Genomic DNA, 12,100 nt, shown 5'->3' on the forward strand with positions numbered 1-12,100 from the left:
CCCAAATAAATGTATGAGCACCTCATATTATATACAGTAAAAGCTACAAAACAAACTGACAAATAACTTTTCAAATCAGATGAGTAAAAACTGGTCAAATATTAAAAAAAAAAAGACATTATTAAAAGTGAAGACAATTTGCAATTCTAGTAATGACACACGAATTTGATGCACAAATTGTCTTCGCGGGCCACATAAAATGATGTGGCGGGCCGTATCTGACCTCCGGGCCTTGAGTTTGACACCTGTGGTATAGAGAAACATACCTATTCATACGGGTATAAATGGGTATGAATCGGTTAGATGTTTCTGATGATTTGTTTCTTTGAGTTAAATTAACTTGAATAGTTAAGTAAATTGATAGGGTTTTGGGGGGGCTTTTACGCGTTACATATTAACCAGCATGACGTAAGCTACAGCTGTACCAAATCAAATAATATTGCTTGAAAGTGAAAAGTCCAGGCATATGTTGCATAAAACTACATTGTATAAAATACCTGTACACATTTTTAGTTCAATTAAATAGCAGCTGAGTGAAAATAGGATAGACAGACACATTACAATAATGTGCTTCAATTTTCACTTATAGCAGGTAAACTGTATTAATTTAAAAACGTGCTTGTCTTATTTGGGGCTTGGGATCCAGAAATCGTCTCGAACTGCATCGTAACATACTTGCATGGGGTTTCTAATATTATAACCCCGCCTGTCGTATTACCAAATTGGTTAAAATAAAAGAAAAACTGGACCAAGAGTGTAGTGCGCAATTTATTTCAGCAGGGGGCAGTAATGAAGTTACAATGCATCACAAGGCCCCGTTTGATTCCAATGAAGAAGAAAAGGTACACAAACAGTCGACGGACAACAATTTAGCTTATGATGGTGGCTTTTGATACGTATGACAATTTATTCGCTGTTCATGTTGTTCTTTGACGGCGATAATGATTTCAGTAAGCTACATCTTGCTGTGTGGACAACTACTCCTGTTACTCACAGTAATTCTTTTGCAATGTTTGGAAGGGATCCATTCCCAAAACTCGTCGACCACAGATGCAGCTACCGGTTCATCCGTTCCTGGTTCGACAGTACTTCCTTTCTCCGAACAGACCCCAGAAACTGTAAAATATGATGTACCAGTTGAAAGTACGAATTACACAGACGCATTTGAGTACACGGCTCAGTCACCCGTCGTCCTCTGCAGTTATTTGTAAGTAGCCTCGCTAATGCTCACATGCTAACACTAGCGCTGAAGTGATTCCTCAGCAAACTTAAAGCAGTCGGATGATGACAGAAGATGCATTAAATACTCTGCTTTTATAATTTTGTATCGAACTGTACGTCTTTTGTGTTTGTATCACTGCAGCTACACAGTGCAAAACAAAAGTAAAACGTTTATGAAGGTGTCAATCAAAAATGCTATCCAGAATTATTGTTTGATCAACATTGATTGTCACTTTCCATTGCTCACAATGTCACCACTGATGTGTTTCTTGATAAAGGCCGGAGGAGTTCATCTACTGTCAGGACCCTGTAGATCATGCTGGGAATCTTAGCGCATGTCTGGAGATGGGCCACGGGTGTGTAGGGGTGAGTACAATATATAGCCCAAAGTTGTGGTCATAATTAAACATACTCTTAGCATGGGAAAGAATGTCATTTTTATTTTATTTTTATTTTTAAAGAATTGTTACTTGGATGGAATTGTACCATGCTGTACTAAATACATTTGTTTGTTCTCATACATTGTCAATGAGTAAAGGATAAAAGAATCGATGAATGCAGCATGTCCACGTTTGTTGTACTGTAAAGTAGTGTGATAAATTTATCAATTTTGTTTGAAATGTTTTCATTTTTATAATTACATACTGAGAGAAATAATTACTTCATAACTTCATTTATTTATGTATGTAGGCTCTCTTGTTCATCTCAACTGATGAGTTTGATTAGCACATGTACATCTGAGCACAACTTGGGCTTTGATTGTATCACATTAACATCACCTGATTCGCTGTTTTTATTGATAGTGGGGAGGCCAGACTAAGAAAGAAGTGAACCACACACCGGTTGTCTGCACTGCACTTGATGATATTGAATGTGCCGGGCCCAGAGAATTCCTGAGAGGGAATGTACCATGCATCAAGTAAGATTGTGGATTAATTTCTTCATTGCACCTTTACAGACCCCAGTTTTTTAGATTTGTGTTTGTCATAGTAGGAAAAATGTCTAAACCCTTTTTCTTTATCGTCAAAACTATACTATCTACACTTTTGTATATTATTTATTGCATCGTAGCATCTTTTTAATTACAGGGATGAAAATTTTACGCGGATCTGCGGATATCCGTGTTTTTTTCCGTCAAAAGTATCATTTTCGTGAATCGTGTAAATCCGTTGAGAATTTTTTTTTATATACATGGGGGTGATTGGAAGCGGGCAACGTTAGCCTTGGTGACTCGTGAGCATTCGCCCGACGACATCTTTAGGCACATCTCAAGGCAAAATTAATTAAGCTATGAGTACGAAAATCACACTAATCCTCTGTAAACCTAACTCACTGGCAGCAGTGATGCGACAACATCCGCCTTATTTTCGGCAGCATTTTGCCGCTACTTTCGTCACATAATTTCCACTTGTTAACTTATGCGAAGAACTAGTGTTTTTACACCGCCACAATGTAAATTTGCGATTGGGTTTTCACCACTTGTAGACGAGTTATTTAGTTAGATAGATCTAGGGCCTACCCAGCAAAAGTTTTCGCCAGCATGAGGATCGTGCCAGGGAAATAGACAAGCTGAACGGGATCAGGAACTGCTTCAGATGGGCATGGCCTCAAGAGCAGCGCCATTGTACAGCTCGGAACACAGTCGGTAACCACGTGCCTGACGGAACATATCCGTAAAGTAGATGTCCCGGGGAAGGTTTTGTGTATTTTCTGTCAAAATATGATCAGCTATGGAGGTCGCGGCACTAGGAACATTAAAGGGCTAGAGACATCCCTTTTTTTTTTCAATTAGAACGGAATTTGATAGAATGTATAAAGTGAACACATTTGCCGCATTGAAAATTAAAAATGGACACCGATTACTAAGAATAAAGCTGAAATGAAATGCCAGTTTATCGATCGGGTCCCGCACGAAGCCAAACTGGCGGCGCCATTACTGTGACGTCACAAGTTGTACATCTGGATGTCAACAAACCCAAACAACATGGCAGATGATAGCGACAGCTCCGTTTCTAGCGGCAATATTAGCATCATTTTATCCGATTCAGAAACCTCTTTTGACGCAGAATATGATGAATCTAGCAGTTCACTTGGGCTGAGCTGAGCACATTTTCCGAATTGTGCCCCTCCCGTCACTCTGGTTAGGTTGGCATAGTAAAAAGTGCTCTTGGGGGCTTTAGAGTGCCGAGTTGATCTCGGCACATGAAGATATGACCACCTGCAACGTTTGGTTTAGGTTTTATAAGCATTTTTAATTTTATTGCTTAAATCGCATTTTCTCGACGAGCTGAGCACGTTTAGGTTGGCATAGTAAAAAGAGTAGAGTGCCGAGTTGACCACTGCGAATGAAGAAATTAACATCTGCAGCGTTTGGTTTAGGTTTTAGGCGCATTTTTAATTTTATTTCTTAAATCGCATTTTTTCGACGAGCTGAGCACGTTTTCTGAATTGTGCCTCTCCCGTCACTGTGGTTAGGTTGGCATAGTAAAAAGAGTAGAGTGCCGAGTTGACCACTGCGAATGAAGAAATTAACATCTGCAGCGTTTGGTTTAGGTTTTAGGCGCATTTTTAATTTTATTTCTTAAATCGCATTTTTTCGACGAGCTGAGCACGTTTTCTGAATTGTGCCCCTCCCGTCACGCTTCGACATACTTTTCAAAGTCAAAGTCTCAAAGTCTCCTTTATTGTCAATTCCTCCGCATGTCAAGACACACAAAGAGATCGAAATTACGTTTCTCACTATCCCAGGGTGACGAGACAGCGTTCACAACGCACATTCAAGTAAACACAGGAAAAATAAAACAAGAAGATGAACAATAAGAGTGATAGCACGCTAGCCGCTCCCGATGCACAGCAGAGTCCGGAAAGATGACAGTCAACCAGGGCACTGTGAACACGAGCACACAGCAGGCACGCACTGTCCGGTTCGTGGATCCTATCAGGCGAACTCAACCCATCTTGTCGTCCCGCGAACGAACGTACGCCAGGATAATGGAAGGCACGGCTAGGCGAGCTGGGTTGGCCGCAAACCTGGCCCGACATCTCCGCGCTGGCCCCTCTTCTCTTTTTGTTTACATTCACTGAAGCTAAACGCGTACAACTTGAGACGTCATGAGACGTCACTTCCGGCTGGCGGCTCGGTGCAGTGAAACTCGTCTGTGCGGCAAATTTAAATTATATTTTTCAGAGCAACAGCTTCCTTTTCGTTGTTTCGAGCGTCAATTTATATTTATAAGCCCATAAGCTAACTAAAACCGATTTATACATATACCGGTGTCTCTAGCCCTTTAAGGAGCACATCGGAACAAAAAAAAACACAAAGGTACTTTTTTACTTTTACAAGCATGTGGGTTTAGAAAGTACATGTAAGCTAATATTGCGCTGTTGTCATGATATTGTCAATAAATCTTCAATGATATATAAATATACATGTATGTATGTGTGAATGAATGAAGTAGCCGGGGGTCTGGGGGGGACGATTTTTTATATATATATATATATATATATATATATATATATATATATATATATATATATATATATATATATATATATATATATACATATATATACATATACATATATACATATATATATATATATTATATATAATGTGAAGTGTGCAGCAACTTAACCAACAGAGCAAATTATCTTTTAAATGACAGTGTGACATCCCACTTTTTGAATTATTTTCGTAACACAAAAAGAAAGGGACACTTTTCTTTTGTCAGTCTGTTATGCCACAGTCAACCAATGTATTCCAAAAGAAAGATAAAAAAAAGCTGAAACCGAATCTTCTTTGATGAGAAGCTGTTGTGCTAGACTCTTTCTCCTCTTTGTATCTAATTTCTGAATTTGCTATTGATAATTTCTATGCCTTTTGTATTTGAAACTCCAAGATAAATCATTAGGCGATTACCATGCTGTCAGGTGTTTCCACTAGAGGGCAATGTTTCCAAATGACAAATCATTAGGTGATTGCCATGCCATCAGGTATTTCCACTAGAGGGCAATGTTTCCAAATAGATCATGTATTTAAGCCATTGTTCGCTTCATCTTTTCTTTTCTCCTGTGTTATGTGTTCATCAGCAGCATTTGATCATATTCACGCCAAAAACCCCATAATACCTCATAGCTCATTTTATACATAAAAATCTGATCTCATTTTATCCATGAAACGTGTAAATGTTTAAAAAGTGTAGGAGAAAGATACACAGATGTAAGTAACGTCAAATGGTTTTAAAAAATTAGTGTCCGACTGCCCATAATCTCCTTTATGTTGGCAGTTGATTAGGGGGTTATAAATTCAATAGTTCATATATCTACACATATTTTTTAAAAAGTGAATGCTCTTGCACTAAAACAATTGGAAATTAATACAGTCAATGATCCTGCTCACTCTATACTAAGTGGTGTTTGTAAGTGCCGAGTAAAGTTTTGACATGCGGTTATTGTGATGAAGATTATTGTTATTATTGTTATTTTTATTTTATTATTTTTAGTAGTAAATGTATTGTTGTCTTTGTGGTATCTTGATTTAAAAAAGGTAGTTAAGACAGAATGAGATATCTAATGTTGCAATGATGAGTTTTGCTTTAACAAAAACAATATATAAGTTTTTCACTGGCCAATTTAAATTCAAGGAACTGTGATGAATATAAATGTTGAACTACACAAAACAAGGTGACAGAGAGGACTTTTTTTAGGAATTGAAGTTCGTGCTTTTTTTTTTTTTTACTTCCCTTTAAACCAACTGAACACGTGAAGAGAAACTTGTGTTTCTGTCAGCATACATTTACTCTATAAACCAAAATGTTTTACACGACACTACACTAGCATAACACATCTTTTGGAATATGGTTTGAAATAATGTTTCCACCAGAGCTAAGATTTAGCAGTGCTTTTAATCCACCAGAATAACGTCTGTTCAGTCAAAATAAGTTTTTTGAAGTTGCATGTTTTCTCTATTCGCAGATACACCGGCCACTATTTCATCACCACTCTGCTGTACTCGTTCTTCCTTGGTTGCTTCGGTGTTGACCGCTTTTGCCTGGGCCACACGGGGACAGCGGTGGGGAAGCTGCTTACACTTGGAGGCTTAGGAATCTGGTGGTTTGTGGATCTAATTCTGCTTATTACAGGTGGTTTGATGCCTAGTGATTATAGCAACTGGTGCACTTACTACTGATCAGAAGAGCAATGCCTCAAATTGGACATTCCCAGTTCTATATACCACATGCTTCAGAGAACAGTAATGTGTTTTCAGGCTGCTTCCAAACTACCCAGCTGCGGTCCTGTAAGGTTACCTGAAGAAACATCACCATACCGTTGTACCACTTGTACTTTCCACATGAGAAAAAGATGCAGTCATATGTATACGTAAGTCAGTCAAAAGACAAGCAAAGAACTACCATTGAATCTTCCATCCATAATTTCTGCGATGCTGAACTACTTGAATGCATTTTAAAGTCGCAAAGTGCAGATGTTAGCATAACATAAATTATGTAACAGTTTGATGGAATATATGCACTTTATTCCAAAGTCAACCGATGATGGCCTTCACCTGTGTTGGCAGCTACAAGTAAATTGATTCGCATTGCTGCAAGATGCATGTCAGTTGGGTTTTTAACTTCAGATTGACATCAAATGAAAACATAATATTGCTCGCAGAGATGAAATTTCCATCTGTGGCAACATCCGTCAAGTAACATCATTTACAACTTCTAATGACTTGAGACCGACGGTTGCGAGCTTCTTCCCTTGCGGGCAGATTGCTTTGCCTCACTATTTTTCCTCATACATTTCACCAAACATGCGGGAAGTACAACTGCAGGGGAAGATGGCTAAAGTGGTTTCCTCATCTCCTTTTCTGGTTGTCTGTAAATTGGTGGCTATTGCGTTTGAAAATAATGTGGTAAATGTGGCCAACTGAGTTGAGGTGAAGAAAATGATGTTCAAGTTCAACTTTTTCTTTTAAGACATGTACTTTTTTCCATGGAACATAACAAAATGTGATTGCACATGTCTTTAGTAGAAAACATGTTCTAAACTATCCTATCCCAGTTAAAAGGGTAAATTCGTAGCCCTGCATAAATTTGGAATTGTTGTGTTTGTTACACATTCATTCAAGTTGATGTGATTGAATCTGCTTAAGTATTGGTTTAACAATGTTTATTTCTCAAATACAGTAATATATGTTGGCTAATTTATCCTTAGTATGAAATAATGTAAATATATTGTTGCTGACTATGTAAATATAAAAATAACTACCCAACTGTTTTATGTTGGATTTTTCTCTGTTCTCTACAATATTAAAATAAAGATTCTTGTAGTTCTGTGAATTTTTTTTCTCTTTTGTGAATTAATATGATAACCAGAATGTATTGTCTTCACTCTTGATTAAAACATGATCTGATACATTATGTGCTCATCACAGCTCACCTTGGTGCTCCAGTTTCCCCTCAGTGTAAAACCATGCATGGAGTGACAAAAACATGTTCAGAAGACACTGCTTAGAGTATATTTTCATGCAATTACTTCCATTTATGAAGTTGGAACCCCAGTTCCAATCGTGCAGATGCATCCATCCATCTTCTACCGCTTATCCAGAGTCGGGTTGAGAGGGTAGCAGCTTCAGTGTTGCAGCCCACTCACTTCGTCCAGCTCATCCCGGAGGATCCCAAGGCATACCAAGAAAATACCTTCCAACAACTCAAATCCTGGTGCTAACTTCATTAAGGACACAAATAATCTGAGCACTATTGTCTCAGTATTATTTCAATTGCATAAAGCAAATAAAAATATTTTGGTAAGATAAACGACTTTTATTTTTTAAAAAAGGGGGATATTTTCTTTTCAGACAGTTCATAAACCTAGCCAGTATTTTCAGATATTTGCTAAATTTGGTAATTTAATCTGCTGTGTTTAGGACTTTTCGCATTTATTAAGCAGTCACAGAAACAATGTTTTGCTCAAGGGCATGTTGACTGTGTTTAAAAAAAAAATAATGGGAGTGATCTTAAAAGTGGAATTTGCACTTAACAAAACACACTTTTGTCATTTGTTAAACCGCTATATGACAACTGCCCAGCACTGTCTGTTCTAAACAGTTTTACCTGGGGTCGTGAGGGGGCGCCAGGAGGTTATAACCCCCACGCCCCCCCACCCTTACACGCACATACAAATGCACACACAAACTCACCCACACATTTCTAATTCAGGTTTCACTTTCTGCATTCCCTGGCAAGTTTCTTGTCTTGTGAATAACAGCTCAATGTTGAGCACTAACCCAGTCCGTGTAGGTCAGGAGTTAGTAACCCTAGTGCTACAAGGGCCATATGCTGCCTGTTTTCCTGTCTGCCTGCTGATCAGGATGGTTTCAGGTTCCTACAGAGCTTGCTGATGAGCTGATCATTTGAGGTGTGTTGCAGATGAAGGAAAACAGGCAGGATACGGCTCTCATAGGAACAGGCTTTCCCTACCCTGGTGTAGGGAATGCAATTATAATTTCCTCCTATGGCTGCAACAATTGATTATTTTACTGGTCGAAAGTCACAGATAGCAATTGCAAATAATCGACTAATCAGATAATGTGTAATTTGTGTAAATAACAGTGTATCGCACCAGTAAGTAACTTTGTTAACAAAATGATTTAACAGCGAAAATGAAAAAAAAAAAAAAACCCACAACTTTTACATTTACAAAACTAACTCAGGGTTCCCACTTATTTCTTGAAATCATTGAATTCATTTTTAAGGCTTTTTCAAGACTTATTCATCAGCTACAGTACCATTGCCACATCCAGTACAAGTCAAGATGTCACAGCATAATCAATTTTCATCGGTCACCCCAAAAGACCCATTCAAAAGAACGATTTGTTTGCGAACGTCAAAACATCTCATCTGGATGTTGACATTTAAATTACTTTCATCACTAAGTAAATCAAGAGAATGGAATGCAACTGATTGACTAATGAGTTGCTTAAGGGTTGGAGGGAGTCCAAATCCCTTGCTTAGCACTCATGGCACTGCCACAGCCAGGTTGACTAGCCTGAGGGCATAACACTATCTCAAAACTGCATGAAATGAAAAGTCAAAACTCTGCTCTATGTACATAATACAGCTTATTTACAAATGAAGTTTTTCTCATTGGCATGTTTTTTTTTTTTTAAAATGCAATGCTTGGTAAGAAATTATTTCCTTTTTGGATCACAACAGATACAAAATATATTTTTGCTATTAACTAATATTGCACTGTACACTTCTCAACAATAATTTAAGCCACAAATACACTTTAACTAACTAGCTAACTAATGAACTAACTAATGAACTGACTGACTGACTGACTGACTGACTGACTGACTGACTGACTGACTGACTGACTGACTGACTGACTGACTGACTGACTGACTGACTGACTGACTCACTCACTCACTCACTCACTCACTCACTCACTCACTCACTCACTCACTCACTCACTCACTCACTCACTCACTCACTCACTACCGATCTGCAATGTAATGCAGCAGCATGATGTGTTGCTGTCACTTTCCAGGCTGTTAACAGATAAATGTTTTCCCTTTTAGCCGGAAATAACGTTTCTCGTTTGCCTCACATGAGGTGAAGTAGTCAAATACAAACAGCTGGTTTAAGTTCATGTGTGAAAAATAATTTTATTAGGAAGAACTCCCGCAAGTGCTTCCAACAAAAATGAACTAATTTGGCCTTTGATTTTCACTCTTCAGGACCAAATATCTCTCAAGTGGATGAGAATCAACAAATTGACCATGTAAGCCATGCTCTAAATTTGGTGGCCTCTAAATGTCTTTCTCCATGGAATATATGCCCCACTTTTTGTGCCTGATTAAAAGACTTTGATGGTAGCAGCTGGCGGCAAGCTGCCAAGAGGGAAGAACACACGCTATAATTTAGTACAATACTGTCAGAGTTGAGTGTTATGTGAGAGAAAGGTCTATGCTAGGATGAAGAGGAAAGTTTATGACAGTCGTGAGGCTGGCCATGATGTACGGATTGCAAAGAGTGGCCCTGAAGAAATGACAGGAAGAACAGCAGGTGGGGGTGGAAAAGAAGGTGTTGAGGGTAAATTTTTTTTAGGATGAACTTATCGTAGGGACAAACAAGGTTAGAGAGTGGATACTTCGGACAAAATCAGAAGAGAGATCTCAAATCTTACTTGCTAAAGGGATTACTGTTCAGTTACGGAGAACTGAACAGCAAAGGCTGAGCAACGAGAAGCTGCTGACGATAGTAATGATTTAGGATTCATCATTATTTTTCAGCCGTTTGTAAAATAAATTTATCTTAGGAATGTATGCATCGTGGTAAGGTTTAGATTCATTAATGGGGCAGCAGATACTGCCTGGTAGATGATATACATATATCATGCATTTCAATTAGTAGTTATTTTACAAATTAGTATGCTGGACAGTCGGTATGGAGCTCTTAATGGTGTTCATAACCATGTTTTAGTGTTAGTATGAGTATGTCAGAATTTTTTTTAAATTAATTGTGCCACAGGGGCAAGATTCTTCATCATTTTATAGGCGTGTATGGGAGGAAAGCTCTTCTAGTGTCAAGGCTGCATCAAAAGACGCTGCGTCTCCGAGCAACTGGAGGTTCAATGCATTCTATTCTTGCACAACTAATACAACAGTTGGTGTGCTTAAGAGGCAAGTTCCACCCCAGCAACCAGTATCCAGTGTCAAATCAAAGCAAAATAAATTAAAAAAATCCTCACATGTTTTTGCGCTCATCGTTATATCAGGGCTGGAGCAAGACAAATTGGTCTTAATCAGACAAAGCATATTGTAGTCCTAGAATACGACCTTGGGATGATGTACAGCAGGGGTGGCCAAACTTTTTGCAAAGTGGGCCAGATTTGGTTAGATGAAAATGTATAGGGGCCGACCATTCGCACCAACATTCCTTGAACCATTACCATTGTAAATGAACTTGTAAGTATGTAACTTACGCAAAGGGTCTTTCCAATATGGTGCAATATACTGTCCGTTTCATGATAATAATAATTATCAAAATAATGTATCTTTTTTTGCTTTCTTTTCTTTTGCCTTTCCTCTTGCTATTGCCAAGTCAGTTCTCATACTAGTCTCTTTGTACATCTGTCTCCGATACACCTCAAGGGGGCAACTTTATTAAAGTAATTGGATGAGCTGATTAAAACATATGGAGGAGCTTTGCGTTTAATGAGGTATTGATGATAAAGCTAAAATTTGCTTTAGAGTAATGGTAATGGCATTACAAAAGGTTCGGAAGGGTCCAATTAAATGTTTTTTATATGTGTTAACTGCCTTCAAGGGTCTGTTTAAATACTGAGAGCGATCAGTTGAAGCAATATTTCATCTTATATTTTCCCATACAACGCGAAACATGTTTGCATCGTTTGGGGGAGTGATGATGAATTATGAAGCTATAATACACAATATTACACCCAGCTCTTGAAATGCTTTTACATGATTTACTGATGACAACTGTAGTAATTTGAATTGGACTGCAATGTTTTTCCCCTAGCTGTCTGGTTGATAGCTAAAGTGAGGAAAAAAAGTCACTGTGACAGAATTCCATTTCCCAATGGTTTTGTTATGACTATAATTACAGTAGTGATCATATAATGACTACTTACTTTGACAAAAAGTGTAGTTAAGAACCCTTATGTAACAGGAAAAATAAATGTTCATTTTTTTAGTGCTGTCATTTTGCGTGCTCCTTCAGCATACAAATCCATTACTTCCCCGAGAAAACTCATAATTCATAATCTCATTAGAGTGGGTGTGAATTAAAGAGGCCGTGCGCGTTCTTTGTGCAATTTCCTGATCAGCAAGTGGCCTAGTTTTGAAAGTCAA

The 12,100-nt window shown here is 38.2% G+C and overlaps 1 protein-coding gene across 1 annotated transcript; it reads left to right on the forward strand.

Moving 5' to 3' along the window:
- Positions 1 to 814: 814 nt before the first annotated feature.
- Positions 815 to 7,562, forward strand: tm2d2 (TM2 domain containing 2). The gene is made up of 4 exons (XM_049716582.1): positions 815 to 1,207; positions 1,500 to 1,587; positions 2,025 to 2,140; positions 6,196 to 7,562. The coding sequence occupies exons 1-4, from the start codon at positions 942 to 944 to the stop codon at positions 6,407 to 6,409; spliced, it is 684 nt and encodes a 227-aa protein (XP_049572539.1). The 5' UTR covers positions 815 to 941; the 3' UTR covers positions 6,410 to 7,562.
- The last annotated feature ends 4,538 nt before the right edge of the window (positions 7,563 to 12,100 follow it).

Source organism: Syngnathus scovelli, chromosome 3 (assembly GCF_024217435.2).
Source record: "Syngnathus scovelli strain Florida chromosome 3, RoL_Ssco_1.2, whole genome shotgun sequence".
In the NCBI taxonomy this organism is placed as follows: domain Eukaryota; kingdom Metazoa; phylum Chordata; class Actinopteri; order Syngnathiformes; family Syngnathidae; genus Syngnathus; species Syngnathus scovelli.

Excerpts from the sequence above, each read along its gene's own strand:
- tm2d2 (XM_049716582.1), top strand. The coding sequence starts at position 942 with ATGATTTCAGTAAGCTACATCTTGCTGTGTGGACAACTACTCCTGTTA. Across the intron at positions 1,208-1,499 it reads GTCGTCCTCTGCAGTTATTT|GCCGGAGGAGTTCATCTACT; the intron begins GTAAGTAGCCTC and ends TTCTTGATAAAG. Across the intron at positions 1,588-2,024 it reads TGGGCCACGGGTGTGTAGGG|TGGGGAGGCCAGACTAAGAA; the intron begins GTGAGTACAATA and ends TTTTATTGATAG.